Below are 21,456 nucleotides of genomic sequence, written 5' to 3' on the forward strand. Positions count from 1 at the left end.
TTTCGAGTCCAGCGGCAATACCACGATACCTGCCCATCACCCCCCACCCCTCGCATTTACGTAGTGTCCTTTCATGACCTCAGGACATCCCAAAGTGCGTTACAGCCAATGAAGTCCTTCTGAGGTGTGGCCACCACTGTAGCGTAGGAAAGACGGCGGCCAATTTGTGCACAGCAAGATCCCACAAACAGCAGTGTGATAATGACCGGATCATCTCTTTTGGTGACGGTTGATTATGGGATTCATGGTGACCGGGGAGAGAGCCCCTCCCCTGCTCTTTGAAGTAATGAAGTGGGACCTTCTATATCTGCCTACGAGAGTAGACAGGACCTCAGTTTGCCAAAAGCAAAACACTGCGGAGGCTGGAGATCGGAAATAAGAACAGGAAATGCTGGAAAGTCACAGCTGGCCAGGCAGCGCCTGTGGAGAGAGAAACAGAGTTAACGTTTCAGACCACGGACCAGTTTAACCAGCTGTGGAGTAACCCGTGTTCTGGTTCTGGTCTACCTGCCCCGCTATCGCTTTTAACTGAAACGGCTCTGAGGTATCAGCATGAAAATCCTCTCTGGTCACCGCGGCCGTCCTGTGTAAGCAGCTACTGACCACGTCTTTTTTTTTCCTTCTTTTTAAAGCTGTTTGTGGATTATGGGGACGACTGCCAGTGCTGCTCAGCAAGCGGTGTCCATAGGGCAACCCAGCGATAATGGCCAGAGCAACGGGACCACAGACAGCCGGAGGTCCATCAGCCTCAACTCCTTCCAGACCCTCAGCATCCACAATAAGGCCAAATCCATCATCACCAACAAGGTGGCGCCAGTGTTGATCACGTGAGTCGTCCTGTGCAGGTCGTTCTTGGCCACGTCCATTGGCAAAAGCAAAAATCTCCGTCTACCAAGCGCGATCACGTAGAACTCTCCAGCACAGAAACAGGCCATTCGGCCCAGCGGGTCTCTGCTGGTGTTTATACTCCACACGAGCCTCCTCCCCCCCCCCCACCCCGCTTACCGCACCCCAACCCATCGACACACGTTATTTTCTTCTTCCTCACGTTCTTATCTAACTTCACTTTAAACACATCCATATCGGGGCTTCCCAAACCTATTCCCGCTGTGACCCTGTTCTGAGGCTTGAAATTCGCTGTGACCACCCCCTCCCCCCGCCAGAGTGTGAGATGGTTGGCAGGAGAGCAGGCGGTGGGGGTGGGGGGGGTTTGGGGATGGGTGGGGGTTATGTGAGAGTGGGGGTGGGGGTTTTGGGGGAATGTGAGAGTGGGGGTGGGGGTTTGGGGGGATGTGAGAGTGGGGGTGGGGGTTTTAGGGGAATGTGAGAGTGGGGGTGGGGGTTTTGGGGGAATGTGAGAGTGGGGGTGGGGGTTTGGGGGATGTGAGAGCGGGGGTGGGGGTTTTGGGGGGATGTGAGAGTGGGGGTGGGGGTTTGGGGGGATGTGAGAGCGGGTGTGGGGGTTTGGGGGGATGTGAGAGCAGGGGTGGGGGTTTTGGGGATGTGCAGGGGTTGGGGGTTTGGGGCTGAGAGAGCAGGGTGGGTGGGGGTTTGGGGGAATGTGAGGATGGGGGTTTTGGGGATGTGCGGGGGTGGGGGGTTGGGGGTTTGGGGCTGAGAGAGCAGTGTGGGTGGGGGTTTGGGGGATGTGAGAACAGGTGTTGGGGGTTTGGGGGGATGTGAGAGCAGGGGCGGGGGTTTGGGGGGATGTGAGAGCGGGGGTGGGGGTTTTGGGGGATGTGAGAGCGGGGGTGGGGGTTTGGGGGGATGTGAGAGCGGGGGTGGGGGTTTGGGGGGATGTGAGAGCGGGGGTGGGGGGATTGGGGGATGTGCAGGGGCGGGGGTGGGGGTTTTGGGGATGTGCGGGGGTGTGTATTTCAATGGCAGGGGCCTTTTTTTGAACAGAATCACCTACCTTCCCATTGGCTTTTTTGGAGCAGGGGTCAGGCCCCAGAGATTAGTCAGTCAGGCCATGCCCACCATTGGAAATAAACTCTAGGATTTAAAGGGGCCTCACAGCTGTTAGTGCACAGTCCAAGCTCCATGGCAACCATTTGTACTTCAGAACTTGGGGCCCCAAAATCTCCTCTCGCAATCCCCAGTTTGGGAATCCCTGCTCTACATTACTCCAACTGCCCCCTGTGGTGGCAAGTTCAACAATCTAACTACCCTCTGGGTAAAAAACAAAGTGTCTACTGGATTCCTTATTGGATTTACTGTCTTAGATTTATGACACCTCTGGCCACCCCCTCAAGTACGATCAGCTAAGGTCCACCTTATCAAACCCATTCATTATTTCAAAGATCTGTCAGATTACCTTTCAGTCTTCTCTATTATCTGGAGAAACGATAGTTCAGTCTTCGCTGATTAGTCTCCGCTCTCGCAGCACGCACTCCTTTGCTTTTTTTTGCGCCTTCTGCACTGGCTCCCATATCCTTTCTGCAATATGGGGACCAAAACTCTGCACTGTACTCCTGACGTGGCCTAAGCAAGGTCCTGTGCCGGTTTGACCCAATCCCTCTGCTTTTGAATGCTGTTCCTCTGGAAGCGAACGCCAGTGTTACGTTCGTATGTCTGATGGGCTTCGTCAACCTGTGCTGCTGCTTTGAATGACTTATGAATGTGTGGCCCTGGATTCCCCCCTCCCTCCCCCCTCCCATTCAGACTCTCATTTTCAAAACAAAGACTTATATTCACATAGCGCCTTTCAAGGAATGAAACACCGCTTCTCAGGAGCTGTACCAAACCGAGTATGATGCTGAGCTACGTTAGAGGATCTTCTGTCAAAGTTTGGTCAAAGATTCAGGTTTTAAGGAGTGTCTTAAGGGAGGAAAGTGAGGCAACGAGGGACAGACCCTGTCGGGAGGGAATTCCAGAGCTCAGGGCCCGGGCTCCTCAAGACACGACCACCGATGGTGGAGCGATTCTAATTGGGAATGCACCAGGGGTCAGGATTAGTGGAGTGCCGAAGGGGTGTGAGGCTGGAAGGTGATGGCAAAGGTAGGCAGGGCAAGGCCATGGAGAGATCTGAAAACAAGGATTAGAATTTTAAAACCAAAACCTTGCTTGACTATGAACCAGCGTCAGTGAGCGAGAGTAAGTTAAATTTGGTCAACTGCACCTCCTCTCACTTCTATTGAAACCATTGTGCAAATTAATTTTTGTTTGGTATTGTGTTGAGTTGCCTCATAAACTGCTGCTGGTTGACAATTCTCAGTTATTCCAATTTGTTGGCCGAGTTTAAAGGAATAATTCAGACCCGTCGCAACCTCCTGTATATTCTTATTTACTCATTCATAAGATGGGGGCATTGCTGGCTTGGCCAGTGTTTGTTGCCCATCCCTAATTGCCCTTGAGAGGGGGTGTTGCGCTGCCCGTTCATGTGGCGCAGGTGCTATTAGGTAGGGATTTCCAGGATTCTGACCAAGTGACGATGAAGGAATGAGGGTAAATGCCTCAGCTGGGGTAAAGTCTGACCTTTGAGGCTGTGGCGATCCCATGCTGCCCTTGTCCTTCCAGGTGATGGAAGTCACGGGCTTGGGAGGTGCTGTCGAAGAAGCCTTGGAGAGTGGATCTTGTAGATTCTGCATCCCTCCATGTGTTGCTTGGCTGTTAGTCACAAATCCTTCCGCGCTGATTAGTGACGTCCTCTCTTATTTGGCCTCAGGGTCACTGAACAAGGGGGGTAAAACCAGCCCGGCTTTTTGTCACCATTTCCCATCCAGTGATCCCTAGACATCAAAAGCAGGATAGAACCATTCTTGACCGCGGCGCTTCTCAGGGTCAAGGGGACGGTAGACATTAAGGGGGTCACTTTAACACTTTAACAAACCCACCCAGCGAGGAGGCTGGATGAGGTGGAACGCTGGTTTGACAGGATGCCCGGTTTTACTCTCCATTGCAGAGGGCCTGACCCCTGACTATCAAGGCTTGGGGCAAGGTAGTGAGGGTGGGAGCTGGAACTCTGACCTCGATCCCCCATCCCTACCCAGAATGAATCATCACAGAGAGAAGGTGGGGTGTGGGGGAGGGAGGGGGCAGAAATTGGAATGATCTTTATTTTGTAAGCAATGTTTCGCAAACCCTTCCTGGAATGGACTGTTGTGGGTTCTTTATCAGGCTTGTAATTGCAGATTTTTATTGAATTCAAATTTCACCATCCGGCCATGGTGGGATTTGAACTCAAGTCCCCAGAGCATCCCCCCTGGGTCTCGGGAATGCTAGTCCGGTGACTACTCCACCACCTCCCCCAATGAATGGTTTCATTATGTTGAAAGCAAGTTGTTGTTGTTGTTGAGGAAGAATACTTAGGCGAATGGGATCCCAACAGAAGAGCGGGACTAGACTAGCCGGGGTTGCCAACTGTGATTCAATGTATTCCTGGAGGTTTCATCCCGTGACCTGCCCCCACGCTCCAGCCATTAAGTCGGCCAACACGTCCATCCTTATGATGTACTGCCCTCCCTACGCCAATTGGAAAGCAAAAAGACTCATTACCCAATTGGATGAAGGTTGACCCAGACAGCCGGTTTTCCCCAATTTTCCATACTTTTAGATCTGGTAAAGAGAAATGTTCGAAGAAAAACGGCAGGAAGAAAAAAACCTTTTTTAACGTCCCGGTGATTTTTCTCCAGGGTCGGACACAGCAGTGTCCTGGAGATTGATCTTCAATTCCTGGAGACTCCAGGCCAAACCTGGAGGGTTGGCGACCCCAGTCAGCTCAAGCACAGGGGAGCACCAACAGCCCTGATGGGCTGAATGGCCTGTCCCCGGTAATAAGTTAGGTTGTAATTTTCCTCACAAAAGTTCAAGCGATATAGAGTCCGCGCAGCTTTAACAGAAACACTTCACGTCAGGCCAGGGACACCAGGCTTATTTCAGGCTCTGTGGGCTGTGCAGCAATTAATGGTTTTGAGAGCCGGGCCATATTTTTGCCACTTTAAAATGATAGATAATCCAGTTAGGTCTAATTGGATAATATATGGCCCTGTGAACTGAAGTGGATGGCGGTGAATGATTTTTGATGGCAGCTTTCCAACCTAAAGCAGCTGCTTGCACCATTAAACCTGACTGGCGACAGTTAAAGGGACCGAGCAGGTTATTCCCTTTTATGCCCAGCCTCTCTCTTTTGTGCAGCCATGGGTTGCCAACCCTCCAGGATTGCCTGGAGTTTCCAGGCATTAAAAAGCTTAATCTGCAGGGCACCCGGCGAGAAAAACCATAGGGGAATTTTTAAAAAAAATAAACAATGGCGTTTACTTCCTTTACAAAAATATTGGGAGAAAAGGCTGTCATTCCATGAACCGTCTATCCAATTGGATAGGTGAGAAAATGTGTAATGGCTTTCCAATTGGTCATGGGAAGAGCAGGATGGACATGTTGGATGATCAACGGGGATGCGGTTGGAGGTGGGAAGTTCATGTCATGGAAACCTCTTGGGCTGTGGAACGTGGGATACGGGATCCTGGGCTTTGTGAATTGGGACACTGAGTACCGGAGCAAGGGAGTTGTGCTAAACCTGCGTAAAATACTGGTTCCATCCCCAACTGGAACATTGCACCCGGTCCCGGGCACCACACTTTATAGGAAGGACATGTTGGCTTTAGAGAAGGGGCAGGAAATATTTACGGGAATGAGATGGGATCGTGGAGAGGTTGGAGAAGCTGGGAATGTTCTCCTTGGCGAGGCAAAGATTAAGGGGAGGTTTGATGGAGGTGTTCAAAATCCCAGGGGTCTGGACAGAGTAGGTGGAGAGAAACTGGCGGAAAGATCTAGAACCAGAGGACGCCGATTTTAAGGTGATTGGCAAAAGAAACAGTCACGGCATGAGGAAAATCTTATTTTTAACACAGCGCACGGTGAGGATGTGAAGTGCGCTGCCTGAGAGTGTGATGGCCACAGATTCAGTTGAAGCCTTCAGAAGGGAGTTGGGTAATTATCAGGAGAGAGAGAATTAGCAGGGATACGATGGGGGAAAAGCAGGCAAGTGGGACTAGGTGAGTTGTTCTTGCAGAGAGCTGGCACAGACACAATGGGCTGAATGGCCTCCTTCTGCGCTGTGACCATTTTATGATTCTATGTCCAACCTGAACTGGCAACCCTAGACTGTCGACTAATGGTGGTTCTGATGCCAGCCATCCTCTGTACCTCACTGAACCGCCCAGACTGTGAAGGGTGGCGGGTTGGTTGGTACAGCTAGGCCCAGTCGTCATCTGCTGTGTGTCTGGAAATTGCCATTTCTGGATGGACGTTTCCGTGGAGGTTTGGTCACATGACCTACGGCTGCCAACTGTCCTGCCCAAAGACCCCCTCCCCGCCCCATCTTCAATGTGTTTCGAACAAATAAATAGAGGCGTTCAGAGAAAATTTTTTACGAACATTTTTTTTTAAGTGCCCCTAAATCTTTCTCTTGGTTTGCCTGTAGGAGATTAATTTTTAATTCCGGGAGACTCCAGGACAATCCTGGAGGGTTGGCAACCCTGGAAGCATCCCTGTTTGCACTTTCTAGCACAAGTCACTAGGTAGCGATGAAGAGCAGGTACCTGTTGTGTCCTCATCTGCGCTTGGTCTGGTCTCATTGCTAATGCCTCTGTTTTATTTGGCAACGCGCTGGTGCAGTCTGTGGTGACCCAGGCACTGGGGAAGCACTCCCAATTGGAACCTTCAAGCTCCCCGTGGTTGGGCTGGTACTGAGTAAAGACTAAGCATTTCCTCAGAAAGATGCACTAAGGCAGACCCAGTCTCCTCCGGTTCCCATTGGCAGAGGGATGGGGCAGAACAACCTGCCCTCCCAACCATAGGAGGAATGCTCTGAGAGGAAACTATCAGTCTCCAAACAGGCCAAAGAAATGCATTTCCTCCCACTGCCCCCACCAGCCCTCCCCAAGCTCAGGACGGAAGAGGGAGCGAGTTACGGAGCCTGTTATATTCCATCCTAATCAATCCCTCCTGCTCCATTTCTCCCCCCTCTCCTCTATCCCGCTCCATCCCTCCCCATTCCCCTCCACCTGCTCCCTTTGCATTCCTCACCATCCTATCCCTCCACACCCCAGCCCCCACTACGAATCCCACTCCCCTCTGCTTCATCCCTCTCCACTCCTCAGCATTCCATCCCTCTCCACTCCCCTCCACTCCATCCCTCCGCACTGCACTCTGCTCCATCCCTTGGCACTCCCCTCCACTCTATTCCCCTGCACTCCCTTACCCTTCCCTCCATTCCTCCAGACTCCCCTACATTCCTTCACACTCCCCTCCGTTCCATCCCTCCACTGGCCCCTCTGCACTCCCTTCCACTCGACCCCTCCGCACTCCTCTCCCCACTCCCCTCCGCTCCATCTCTCCACTCCATTCCTCCGCCCTCCGCTCCACTCCATCCCTCTTCACCTCCCCCCGCTCCCTCCCTCGGCATTCCCTTCTGCTCCCTCCCTCCTTCTCCCCACAAATCCACCCTTCTCCACTCCAAGAGTGTTTTCTCTCTCACTGTGCATCATTCCATTAATAGCCAGGAACGTGACTAACAGCTGCCATGAGAGGATAAGAGATAAGTTGTGCAGATTGTGGGGAGGGAGATAAGGGTTCTCCACTTGTGGTTTAAAGAGGGGAAATTGAACTGAAGTAAAGCAAGAGGCCCATAGTGAAGACCCTCAGATTGAAAAGACTAAGATTGAAGACGTGAATAATTAGATGCTTAGTGATATCAAGTTTGGACACAAGACGCCAGAGAAAGGAATATTTACGGTTGCATCTATTGTATCTGTGTGATGGTACATCAACAGAATGTTGTTAGTAAGTTTAATAATTCTTAGCTATTTATTTCAGGTATAACTGTAAAGAAGAGTTTCAGATTCACGATGATTTGTTAAAAGCGAATTATACAATTGGGAGAATTTCGGATAACTTGCCGGAACACTATCTTGTCCAGGTAAGATGGGAGGGTGAGTAAAGCGATGTCCTTGGCTGTGTGGTGTAAAGGGAAGCCAAAGATGTTTTTTAACTGTTCTGTCACTGGCGGGGCCAGCATTTATTGCCCATCCCTAGTAGCCCTTGCACTGAGTGGTTTGCTCAGTCATTTCAGAGATTAGTGCTGTGGGTCTGGAGTCACATGCAGGCCAGACCAGGTAAGGATGGCAGATTTCCTTCTGTAAAGGATGTTAGTGACCCAGGTGGGTTTTTACAACAGCGAATGATAGTTGTCATGGTCTCTATTACTGAGAGTTGTCACAGTCTCTATTACTGAGAGTTGTCACAGTCTCTATTACTGAGAGTTGTCACGGTCTCTATTACTGAGACTAGCTTTCAATTTCAGATTTTTATTAATCGAATTTAAATTCCACTAGTGGGATTTGAACCCAGATACCCCAGGACATTAGCCTGGGTTCTCTGGATTACTAGCCCAGTGACGTTACCAATATGCCACCATCTACCCTTAGTTATGGTGGCTTTTCCCCCCAGTGACCATCTGGGTTTAAGCAGAGCTTGGGTGTGGATGAGGACGATCCCAGGGTCAGTCGGTCTGTGATGAGCCAGTTGACACAGGCTGAACAGCAGCATCATTGAATCTTACTGCACAGAAGGAGGCCATTCGGCCTGTTCCACCTGTGCTGGCTCTTTCAGGGAGCACACCACAGCTTTTCCCCACAATGCTGCATATTAATCCTCTTCCAGTACCTGTCCAATTACCTCTTGAAAGTTCCTACGGAAGCCGATTGCACTTTTCAAGTAGCGTATTCCAGATCTTAACAGCCCTCTTGTGAGGAGAGTAAACAGAAACTCTCCTCGTTTCCCCCTCTAGTCAATTATTTTAAAGGTATGGTCTCTGGTCACCAACGCGCTTGTCACAGGCAATAGTTTCTCCCTGCTCAAAGCTCCTCAGCATTTTGAACAGCTCTGTTAGGTTCCCCCCGTTAACCCTGTCTGAGCTGAGGTGAACAATCCCAGTTTGTCCAAGTGGCCATGAAACAGAGCTCCCTCTTACCGTCCTGATGGACCTCCTCTCTCCTCTGGACCCTCTACAAGGTTTCGATGCCCTTTCTAAGGTCTGGCGCCCAGAATTTGTATTGCAGCTGAGGCCTGACCAGCGATTTGTAAAGGTTTAGGAAGACTTAACGCATATTTTTTTTAAATGTTCAAAGCCCCTATTGGCTTCTTTAACTGTCCTGTCACCTTCAAAGATCTGAGAGTCGGTTCTCCCAGCTCCCTCTGCTCTAGCAGCGTCCCTCAAAATACCACCATTTCCATTCAACTGCCTCGCCACGTTATTCCTTCAAAAGTGCATCACCTCACGATTATCTACAACATCTAGTCCTTTCACCAGCCTGACTACTCTGTTACTACCCTGCTCACTATTTACTCCCTATTTACCATGTGGCCAGGTTTAGTTGACCTCAGTCTGGCCTCTGCGGCCAAGTCCCACCCTCTCTTGCCTGTGGCCCAGCTCCCTCGTTGATCCTAGGCCTCTGGTGGCAGCAGCCATCGCTCCCAATGGCGCTGATGGGCATTGGAGAACTGCCGGCCTCTGGCCAGCTGCTGTTGGGGGAGGGCGATGGGGGGTTGGGGGGCAGGATTTCCGCCCTGGGAGTCCTAAATCCTGGAGAAGGCCCGAAGCTGGTCTGATGGGCCCTGAATCCCAGTGGGCCTTCCCCGAGCGGAGGCAGCATGGGGCTCCCACCTGTTCTCCAGCCAGGGGCAAGACCCCTATCACTATTCAATTCTGCCCTGGTGGTTTTCCCAGCATTAGATTGGTTGGCCTGGGAGTTTACCAGGTTCATCCCTCTCCTCGTTTTTGAGCAGGGATGCAATACTTGTAATTCTCTAAACCTCTGCCGATCGGAAGCTTGTGGTCAGACCTCTTGCAGCCTTCATCCTGGCTTTCCTGGACCAGGTGATTTGTTTAACCTGGAGTAATTCTAATCGATTTGCCATCTCCTTGTTCTCTATCCCTCCTCTCTTGCAACAGTAACTCCGTCTTCTAATGAAGATGGATGCAGGGCGCTCACTCAATACCTCAATCGCGCCTTCTGCCTTCACAAGATTTTCTTTCTGTCCCTAATCGCTCCCACCCTTCCTTGTACTTTGCTGTATGTTTATATGTAGCAGGGTTGATCATTGCTGGGTTAACACACTGCCTCCTGCTGTTGAATATGAGTGAGTGGCTGCTGCCAGTACTGGTCGCACAAGTGCTGCTGTGGTGAGGTGCCAGAGGAATTCTCTTCCGTAATTGTACCCCGCTACAAACCCACAGCTTCGCCATTCGACCCTGGCTCACCTCATGAGCCGTGGGCAACTCCAGAGACTTAATCGAGGCTCACGCCAAGGGAGTGCTGCACTGCTATCTTTCAGACGGGACACTGAGCCAAAGTCCCGTCTTATTTTTTTCGTTTCTTTATTCCTGTAGGACCGAGTGGGGGCTTCAGCTGTGATGCCCCAGTGGCGGAATAGCTGTCGGGCACTCGAGCTGAGATGTTCTGATGGTGCTGTTCTGAAATGAAGCTGATCAGGCAGCCTTGGGGTTCAGACAGAAACAACCAGTTGACAGGATGTATGGCTGCTGGTACCACTGGGCTCAGATTAAGTCAGGCGGACAGAACTTCAACTTGGGAGGCGTCGCACTGGTTGTCCACTATACACCCCACCTCACTCAGTATTGGGAATGGTGTATAACAATGGCGCGGGGACGGTGGTTGGTGGGGGGTTGTCTCTGCTATATTGCCGTCTGTGGGCTACTGCCCAAGGTCATTTTCAACCCTAAGGTCATCAGGAGAGCAGAAACCGGAAGAGAACGGTGAGGTTGGTCTGCAGGAGTTGGGGGGGAAGGTGAGAGTAAGGAAGTGTGGGGGGGAACATCTTGGGAACTTGCATCAAACCCCAAAGAAAGAGAGGTTTTCCACTTGCCGCACGTTGTTACATCATTTGCCAAGATTTCATAGCATCTTTCAGCGCAGAACGAGGCCATTCGGCCCATCGTACCAAGACTGGCTCTTTGGAAGAGGTGCCCAGTTGGTTCTGCTTCCTCGCTGTTGCCCCATAAGCCCTGCAAATTTGTCCTTTTTTGCGAGTTACACTTGAATCCGCTTCCACTACTCTATCAGGTGGCGCATTCCGGATCAGAACTCACTGCGTTTTAAAGATAAAAATTGTCCACATCTTTCCTCGACCTGAATACAATGCAGTCGGCCTCTGACTCATTCCGCCATGTTAATGTGCGTAATGTAAGAAAAGCAGGTCGCTTGGCTACTGTCGGCCTTAAAGTGCTACTTAAAGGGGCAGCACCTGCTCCTGGGCGAGGCAGGCGGGAATTTCTCCTTTGCTTTCCGTGAGGAATGAGCAGCAAGAACTCTGTCACGTCGCGGCCTACGATCGGTGCTTCAGAAGGGATTCGCACAGTTAGTGAGCACTCTCGTTTTGTTTGCTCATTCCCCCCCTTGTTACACAGGCAGTGCCCCTTTAAGGCTAGACTCCGACTTGAGTGTTTGCACGCCCTGCCACTGAATCATTCCCCAGTGATTGAAGCAGCAGCTGGATTAATTGTCTCAACGTTCATGGTCTCTGCGCTGGCTCACTCACCTTCTTGTGAATTGGTGGCAGGAAGAGCGGAGACTTGCAAAACATTTCGCGACGGTGATACTCTAACCCGACCAAAACCTATTAATCTCAGTCTTGAAAGCTCCAACTCACGCTCCCGCCTCCCACCCACCCACCCCAACTCACCGCCTCAGCATCCACACCTTTTTAGGAGAGAGAATTCCAGATCGCTAAGTGAGAAGAATACTTCCTAGTTTTGCTCCTTAATGGCCTAGATATAATTTCAAAGATTATGTCCCCTTGTTTCAGATTGAAAGCTTGAGTCAGTGTGACAAGCTCTTTGCCAGTATATTTGCAGCTTAAAGAACGCTCAGCAGTGACTAAGAGGCCATTGTATGGGGGTGAATGCGATAGCTGAATTTATGGAAAAAAGTTAGATTACTATACAATATACATTAAACTGTGCGATTAGGACCAGGAGCACAGTAAACTAGTAAAAGATCATTTTCGGGCTGATGTCAAGAACTCTTTCTTTGTAGGGAGAGCAATCAACTTGTGAAATAAACCACCAGCCAATAGTCCCGGAATAATTTATAAGAGAATTGAATGTGGCCGGATAGATGGATGACGATGGGCCAAATGGCCTTCGTCATCCAAATTTATTTTCAGACGTGATGTTCTCATGTGAAATTAGATTTGTCATTTTATATCGGACATGTACCCTGGCTTTATGTTAATGATTCTCTCTGGGCCACCAGGACAATGAGCACCTGTTCCACAAACTGTTCAACAGGATTGTACAGAACTGAGGGTCAGTGTGTGTGATCTCATTGTTTGATGCTGATTTCCTCCTCTTCCCCCCTCTCTTTCCTTTATTCGTCTTCCCCTCTTGCTCTCTCCTTTCTTCCTCTTACCCCCCCTCCTCTTTCTCTTTCCTTCCTTCCTCTTCATTTCTTGCTCTCCTTTCTTCCACCTTCCCCTCTCATCTTTCATACTCTCCCCCTCTCTCTCCTTTCTTCCTCTTCCCTTCCCTCTCTCTCCTTTCTTTCTCTTCCCCTCTTTCTTCCTCTTCCCTTCCCTCTCTCTCCTTTCTTCCTCTTCCCCTCTTTCTTCCTCTTCCCTTCCCTCTCTCTCCTTTCTTCCCCTCTCTCTCTCTCCTTTCTTCCTCTTCCCCTCTTTCTTCCTCTTCCCTGCCCTCTCTCTCCTTTCTTCCCCTCTCTCTCTCCTTTCTTCCTCTTCCCCTCTTTCTTCCTCTTCCCTTCCCTCTCTCTCCTTTCTTCCTCTTCCCCTCTTTCTTCCTGTTCCCTTCCCTCTCTCTCCTTTCTTCCCCTCTCTCTCTCCTTTCTTCCTCTTCCCCTCTTTCTTCCTCTTCCCTTCCCTCTCTCTCCTTTCTTCCTCTTCCCCTCTTTCTTCCTCTTCCCTTTCCTCTCTGTCCTTTCTTCCCCCTTTTCTCTTTCCTTTCCTTCTCCTCCTCTCTCTCTCACCTTTTCTCCTCTTTCTCACTCCCCCCACCACTTTTCCTCCTTACTCCTTGGCCCAGACCCCAGGCCAAGTGTGACATTGAGTCACGCACACACACACACACACACACACACACAGGGAGTTCTCTGCTAGATCACATGGATTTCCCACTCCTGATCCCTATCCAGTGGCCCTATTGAAAAGTGTGCACTCATTGGACATCCAGTCTGAACTGGATGCATCTCAGCTGGGATACCCTCCAAGAGTCTTCGAAGGCGGAGGAGCATAGGAACAGGAGTGGGCCATTCGTCCCATCAAGCCTGTTCCACCATTCAGTTAGATCATGGATGATCTTTTACTTCAATGCTATTTTCCCGCACCATCCTCCTTGATGCCTTTACTATCTAGAAATCTATCAACCCCTGTCTCGAACATGCTCAATGATTGAGCTTCCACAGCCTCTGGGGTAGAGGATTCCAAAGATTCACCACCCCCTGAGTGAAGAAATTCCTCCACATTCAGTCCTAAACGGCCTACGCCTTATTCTGAGACTGTGTCCCCTGGTTCTGGACCCACCAGCCATCCCAGGAATCAGTCTGGTGAACTGGATAGGCATAGTTTATTTTTTTTAAAAAAAAGGCTTTTGTTGTCATAACTACTCTGAAAGTCAAGGAATGCAAATAGCTGTGCAAATGTTTGAAAACCAGGATTTGAAATACTGCGTTGAAGGTTTTTACTTGGAAAAAATACTTAATTGTTCCAATATCTTGAAAACAGAGACTCTCCTTACACATTGGCTGCAGCAGTCAGTGTTTTCCAGTCAAATGAACGGAGCTGTCCCAGCAGGAGTGAGGAAGCAGGTAAACTCCCCAATAGGTCCATCCTTTAGCTCCAGACTTCCATCTTTCTGTGGAGTTGTCAATTGTTTGGCTGCAAAGTTTCACTGAATTGAAGTCGGGATTAACAAAGCATAATCTTTGGCGAGGGATCTTGCCCTCAAATAATTTAACCCATCACCTATGTGCTCACTGACCAAGACTGGCTGCTGGTCCAGCAATGCCTCGATTTTAAAAATCCTCATCCTTGAGTTTGGATCCCTCAGTCTCCTCTCCCTCCCTATCTTTGTACCCTTCTCTGGTTCTACAACACTCAAACCTCTGTGCTTCTCCAACTCTTGGCCTCTCGTGCCTCCCCGATTTTAATCGCTCTGCCATTGGCGACTGTGTCTCCTGCAGCCTAGGTTCTAAAGGCTGGAACACCCCTCCCTAAACTTCATTGCCTCCCTTTCATCCTTTAAGATGCTACTTAAACCCTCCCTCTTTGACCAAGCTTTTGGTCACCTGTCCTAATATCTCCTTATGTGGCTCGGTGTCAAATTTTGTTTTGGGGCATTTTAGTGTGCTAAAGGCGCTACATAAATGAAAATTCTTGTTGTTGCTCGTACGGTAGAAACTTGATTTCTACCAATCTGAAGTTAATGTGAGCGATTGGGGACCCGACCGTCATAACTAACCACCCAGCCGTTTATTTAAATGCTTTTATTCTAAATCCCGCCCCATATACTTGGTGTGCATTTGGAGTTCACCTACGATTGAACTTTGCGTTGTGTTTCAGGGGAAGTATTTTATGGTCTGTGATATCTACAGTAAGTTAGACGTCTTGAACACTACCGGCAGCTATGGAGTACCCAACTTCAGGCAGGCCAAAGGAAGCTATCCAGTGTTTGGAATGGGACAACCCAGTCTTAATGGTTTCAAACGGGTTCTCCAAGTCTTTCAGCAAGAGGGTTATGAGGTCAGTTGCCCATCTTTGTTCCATTGCTAATCTTTTCAGATCATTGTGTGCAAACTCAAACCTGCAAATCACTACTTTTTTTTTGTCTAGCTCTTGTCCGTGTTCTTGACAATACAGAACTTCCTGTGTTATTTTAGCAAGAGACCCCCTTCTGCAAACCCCCCCTGCCATTTCCATACAGGAAATTGGTTATCAGAACCAGTTCCTATTCTGCGTAGGGGACTATCTCAGCAGACTTGCAGGTCAGGCTGCATTAAAGTGATAAGCTAGCGAGAGCAACAACGCTTTTACAATTGGCCTATTAGCCAGTTTAAAATCAATGGCATCACACCCCATTGTTTTATTAATACCAATTGGAGACTGTCAGCTAATGAACTGAAATCAGGAGAGTCATCGTAAACTCTCCTACCCAAACACATTCCATCTCCGGATCCTGAAATTGTGAAACTCCTTCCTTTTAAAACCCACACTTATGAACATACGAATTAGGGGCAGGAGTAGGCCATTCGGCCCCTCGAGCCTGCTCTGTCATTCGATAAGGTTGTGGCTGATCTGATTCTGGCCTCAACTCCACATTCCGCCTCCCTCCAATAACCTTTGACTCCCTTGTTAGTCAAGAATCTACCTGCCTCTGTCTTAAAAATACTCATTGGCCCCACCTCCACCATTCTCTAGGGAAGAGAGTTCCAAAGATTCACTAGTGAAAAATAAATAGATCAGATGTCAGAAGGAACCATTATTGTAAAAAGGGAGGTGGTTATTTGATAAAAATCTGCTCTATCATCACAGACTTGAGGCAGCATCAGGAGGCTGATGACTTTGGAGTTTTAAGAGATGGAAACATTTGTTGGTGATAAGACTGTAAAAAAAATTCTCGTTCCGGTTCTCGAATCTATTTGGACCAAGGAGTCAGCCTTCCCTCCTCTTGATACTCCTCTTACCTCTATGTCAGAGGTTCAAACCCTATTGCAGAGATGTGAGCACCAAATCTAGGCTGACTTTTCCATGCAGTGCTGAGGGAATGCTGCACTGTTGGAAGCACTGTCTTTCCATTGGGAAGTGAAGCTGAAGCCCTATTTGCCTTGTATGGTGGTTAAAAACAAATTCAAAGAAAAGCTGGGGGAGATTTCTGGTGTCACGGCCAACATTTATCCCTCAGCCACCATTACTTAAACAGGTTGTCTGGCCATTTATCTCATTGATGCTTGTGGGAGCTTGCTGTGTGCAAATTGGTTGCCACATTTCCTAAATTACAACAGCGACTACACTTCAGAAGTACATCATTGACTATAGAGCACTTTGAGATGTCCTGAAGGGCACTATATAAATACAAGTCTTCCTTCTTTAATGAATGTTCTTCCTTTTGGCAGGAAATTCTGTTTTACTGCATTCGTGAGGAGCCTGTCGTTTTCCTGCACGTGGATAATGACTTTATTCCATACACTCCCAGAAGCAAAGAAAATCTTCATGAGAACCTTCACGACTTGGGGAGAGACGTGAAAGTGGAAAAACTAGAGCTGACCATCAGGAAGGAGGTAGACTTGGATATTCTTCATCCATAACACTTTATATGGCCAATCTCTTCACTGCAGGGAGGAACGCTTTGAAATGTTTGAGGAGGCATGATGGACTCTGCATTCCTGGTCCAAACCTGGTCGGTTGCGCATGCCCCATTTCCGTCATGACACCTGTGGCGGCTGTGCCTTCAGCTGTCCAGTGGTAACATTGCGAGCCTGTTACAATGAAGGGCGTGCTCTAGTTGTACGTGAGAGCAGCTGTTATTAACTGGGGGGGAAGGTTAGGGCATTATTCTTAGGTGTATATAAGAACCGGTTTTCACCTGTGTGGGGGAGGAAAAGGGTGCCTGTGCCTATGTTCTCTGGGTGTTGTGAATAGACTCCTGTTGAGGAATCTGGAGCCAGTCTTTTCCTTATTTGCTCAGTGAATGAGCAGCGAATTATAACACATGAACTGCAATTCGCTTGCTGGACCTCCCCATCTTTAAGACCCTCTTCAAAACCTGCCGGGGACAGTTTATGATGTTTAAGATGGTGGAGAGAGGCAATTTGTTGTCACACATAAAATGCTGTTAGTGCTTTTCCCTGCCTTGTCTTTCATGTAATAGAGCAAATCCAAATAAAATGTTAAACGGTATAATCATGGAAGATAATGCAGTGTAATATTGTGTAAGAAATTAGGCACAACATTATGTAATCTCTCAGTGAATTGGAGAAGATGGTGACGTAGTGGTAATGTCACTGGGCTAGTAATCCTGAGACCTGGGCTAATGCTCTGGGGATACAGGTTCAAATCCCACCATGGCAGCTGGTGGACTTTGAATTCAATTAGTAACCTGGAATGTAAAGCTAGCCTCAGTAACGGTGACCATGAAATCATCAATTGTTGTAAAAACCCATCTGGTTCACTAACGTCCTTTAAGTCATCCTTACCTGGTCTGGCCTACATGTGACTTCAGATCCACAACAATGCCCTCTGAAATGGCCTTGCAAACCACTCAATTCAAAGACAATTAGGGATGGGCAACAAATGCTGACCTTGCCAGCGACATCCACATCCCATGAAAAAACAAATTTAAAAAATTACCTTTTTAAAAAAAAGTGTGAAACTTGAGCTCCAGGATAATATGGTGAAAATACTCAAAGCGTTGACTCTTGCTGAGTTTTGTATGCCCCAGTACTATAGCTAACTGTGATTGTTGACAGGCTAATGGACTGTTGGAGCGTCACAGCTCACTCTGATCTGACAACACTCCCAGGAGCAGCACTCGGGAGCCTAGTTGACTTTATCTTCTGCACCTCTTCTACATGAAGAATGCTGAGGCCCATTGCCCAGCCCAATGGCTGCACCAGCAAAGATCGGCTCACCCAACTCAATAATGGGCCTGATAACTGGCAAATTGGACCTTCCCGGCTTCATAGTCAGGAAGTGTTTGTATCAATGGTGCGATCGGATAGGTTGGCCATACCATAGCACCCAAACCAGCAGTGTTACCGTGGTAATCAAAATGGAGATTGTACCTAGTGAATATTGCAGCATGTATTAGAAATGAAAATTCTATACACTTTTGCTCTCAATTTTCAGCTTTATAACTTTGCCCAGCTGAACGAAAATATCAATTATGTCTATAATGACATAGAACACTTTAAGGATGAGCCTCGGACTATTTGTATTTGCAGTGAAGAGGACATCCATGTAACAGAAGAGGTTTACAAAAGACCTTTCTTCACCAAGCCTTCTTACAGGTACGGAGAGTGAGTTACTATGGTTATCCTAAAGGTGAAAAGTCCTACGATATGCACGTTTGGGGTGTTTCCCCCCTCAAAGATATGTTGTCGGTAAATCCACGGCATATAACCGCAGCAGCATACAACTCTAATTGGGTACCCTCTTAACCTGACTGAAAGGATGGTTGGAGTGGGATACTGTTCAAATGGACTGCTAATCTGAGGTTGTCACTAAAGGGTAAGTAAATACTCAAGGGTACTCCCCTCAATGTTTTGGTGGGGAAAATGCTCAAGTTTATATTTATTTTTTGCCCAAGAGGTATAACTAATTTCTAGCTTGATGGAGACTCACCAGCTTTACCCTCCTCAGCTGAAGATAGCAACATGTAAGATTCATTAAAGACACAGGTGCCCTGTATGTATCCCCTGGGGCGGTGCTGTTTGGGAGGTGAGGTCTGGAATGTGGGAGTTCCCAGAGATGCTACAGTCACCAGAAACGACAGATTCCTTACTCGTTGTCCGATGGCTTTGCTGGAATGGGTTTGGAGAATGGGACTGTGTTAGGGGAGTGGGGCGGTGGGATTAGGCTGGGGAGGTGGGTACAGCTGAGCTGGGGGGAGTGTATGGCAGGGCTGGGGGTTTGGGGCTGGGCTGGGGATGTGGGTCTGGGATCAGGTGTGATGCTCCCCCCTCAGTTCAGTTATCTGCCCCCTCTTTCTGCTCAGTCTCACCCATAGAGAAGACAAATTGAGGCAAGCTATTGAAAGGCTGCAGTAATCTCGGAGTTGTATCCTAGCTTACCCTTTCTGTCAACATTTTGGTGGCCCTTTGCTGGTTTCTAAAAGGTTTTCTGAGAAATGAGGCTGTGACCTCAGGTTTCTGGGAAACTGAACCTAGTTGAAACCACACAAATACATAGAGCAAGAAAACATTTTAAAACGACCATAGCGAAAGGCAGCTTTTATTTTTGGTCTCCTTTCAGTAATACTCACACATAAAATGCCGTGGCTTGTGTGGGTCATTTTAATGACCACTTCACTCTGAACTAGCATGCTGCAGCAGGGTAATCCGTGTATTCTAGTTTGGAGTGAGGTGGAACAAAATAAAATGTGCTGCAAGCTAATATTTGGCGTTTGTCATTGTCATTTTCACAATGTTCCTGTGAAAAAAACAACTGTTTGAACGAGGACCCAAGTTAGCGTTGTTTAGTCTGATGCATCTTTATGAGATGCCACTCTCGCTCTCTCTCTCCTAACTTTCCATAGACATTTCCATGTTTATGGTAAAGAGATATATTTGCCACTGAACCTTTCTTTGCTGTTTATTTTGAATGGCCTGTGTTACATCAAATGCCTGGAAGGGAACATATTCTTGTCTGAGATGTTGGCTTAGCTCAGCTGGTGTCTCTTTTCCCTCTGAAGCAGCTGCATCACTTCCCCTCAAAACCCAGCCTGACGCTTGAGGGAGTGCCACATTGCTGAAGATGCCGACCTTCGGATGACGCATTAAACTAAAGGCGCCAGTTTTGCGCACAGCGCAGTCCTACAAGTTAGTAACGAGATGAGTGATGAGCCGGTCAGCTTTTAATTGGTTGAGGAGGGGATGGTGACCAGGCGTCTTCCCAGGACGCCTCCCTGCATCTCTTCACACCCTTCCCGGCATCTTTAACGTCCCCTTGAGCAGGGACACTGGTTTAATGGGTCATCTGACAGACAGCATCTTCAACAATGCAGCACACCCTCAATTGGCGGGGAGGGTCATTAGCTGAACTCATGGAGCGGGGGCTATTGATGAAGGTCCTGTATCTGTGTGGAGCCCTGCTCACCACACGGCTAACGGTTAAAGTTTGGAGATAAGTGGGGCAGTTCCAAAAGACCCCTTCTAAATGATTTTTGAGTTGCCCATTTGCAAAAGGTTAAAGTTAGACAGGGTTAGCAGCCGAAAACTGGTAACCTTGGGGACTGAGTCTGTGCCGGATTTTGGATCTTGCTGGTTTTCAGGTGGGGAGGTTCGGGCCGGTTCAGACATGTAGAGCGATCAGGGCGTGCTTTTCAAGTGAGGATCGCAGAGGGCAGCTTTGAAAGAAACGGATAAAGTGCCGCCAGGCGGGCCAAGGAAATTCCTTGGAGCTGCATCAAGGTCCCTCAGTGTTACTTTGCTGGAAGTGCAGCAGAGGCTCTGTCAATGGGGGCTCCCGCCGCATTTTGGGGGAGTGTTGGTGTTGGACTGGGAGCAGCTCCAGGGGATGGTCCAGCCTTCACAGCTTAGACCGAGATGGTGGCGAGGAGGGAAAGCCAGGCGGCGGCGGTTTCAAAAAACGCTCCAGCTTTCAGACATTGGCGGTTTTCGGATAGCCAGACTGGTGCAGAATGGCAGGGGGATTGCTCACTTCTTGCTGGAGTGGGCTTGGCTATTAAGCGATTAAACCTGTTCTGCTGTTTCAATTCATCAACATGAAAATGGCAGCAGAACCTGCTCTCATCTTCTCGGGTGGATTTGACGAGCGACTAATACACGTGGCACGTTTTGGATGCTGAGGTCAGCGCATCCGTACGATTTTCCTGAAAACGACCTCCGTGCCCGAGTTCCCGATACCCCCCGCCCCCCCCCGCCACCCTCCCCCATATGAGGCTCCGCGTTGGGAGCACCAATTCAAGAAACGACCTCATGCATTCCCAACGATTACCATTTTTAGCTGACTGTCCAAAACCCTTTTTAATAAGAGCCTCATGGTCGATGGTACGTTTGAGGACTCTGGGTCTATGCTCGATGGAGTTTAGAAGGATGATGGGGGATCTGATTGAAACTTACAGAATACTGAAAGGCCTGGATAGAGTGGACGTGGGGAAGATGTTTCCATTAGTAGGAGAGACTAGGACCCGAGGGCACAGCCTCAGAGTAAAGGGAAGACCTTTTAGAACAGAGATGAGGAGAAACTTCTTTAGCCAGAGAGTGGTGAATCTATGGAATTCATTGTCACAGAAGGCTGTGGAGGCCAGGTCATTGAGTGTATTTAAGACCGAGATAGATAGGTTCTTGATTGGTAAGGGGATCAAAGGTTACGGGGAGAAGGCGGGAGAATGGGGTTGAGAAACTTATCAGCCATGATTGAATGGCGGAGCAGATTCGATGGGCCGAATGGCCTAATTTCTGCTCCTATGTCATATGGTCTTATGGTACATTGGATTTACTCCGTTGTTCGTTCGATTCGGTTATTTCCCAACGTTTTTGTTTTAATTCCCTTTCCTTTTCAGCAAGGAAGCCTATGCGAAGGGTTTTTGACTCACACAACCTCCCAGCTGGGCCAGAGTGTAAAGTTGTGCTTCTTGTACCAGCACAACTGGTACCCGCCACAAAACCGTGCACTCCCAGTCCACAGTCATCACTCTATTTACACCACAACCAGCAATGTACCAGTTCAAACCCCCGCCCCCCT

At 48.7% G+C, this 21,456-nt stretch overlaps 1 protein-coding gene across 2 annotated transcripts in view; it reads left to right on the plus strand.

Annotated features, from left to right (window-relative positions):
- The window catches only part of LOC144668550 (paladin-like), a 257,514-nt gene that overhangs the window by 59,976 nt on the left and 176,082 nt on the right, over positions 1-21,456 (plus strand). For both annotated transcript variants that reach the window (XM_078530692.1, XM_078530693.1), the window contains exons 2-6: positions 633-827; positions 7,819-7,921; positions 14,596-14,775; positions 16,146-16,310; positions 17,878-18,038. In XM_078530692.1, the coding sequence (XP_078386818.1) occupies positions 646-827; positions 7,819-7,921; positions 14,596-14,775; positions 16,146-16,310; positions 17,878-18,038 (791 nt within the window). In that variant the 5' untranslated portion in view covers positions 633-645. The remainder of the gene's footprint in view (positions 1-632; positions 828-7,818; positions 7,922-14,595; positions 14,776-16,145; positions 16,311-17,877; positions 18,039-21,456) is intronic.

This window comes from Cetorhinus maximus, chromosome 27, assembly GCF_964194155.1.
Source record: "Cetorhinus maximus chromosome 27, sCetMax3.hap1.1, whole genome shotgun sequence".
Lineage (NCBI taxonomy): Eukaryota > Metazoa > Chordata > Chondrichthyes > Lamniformes > Cetorhinidae > Cetorhinus > Cetorhinus maximus.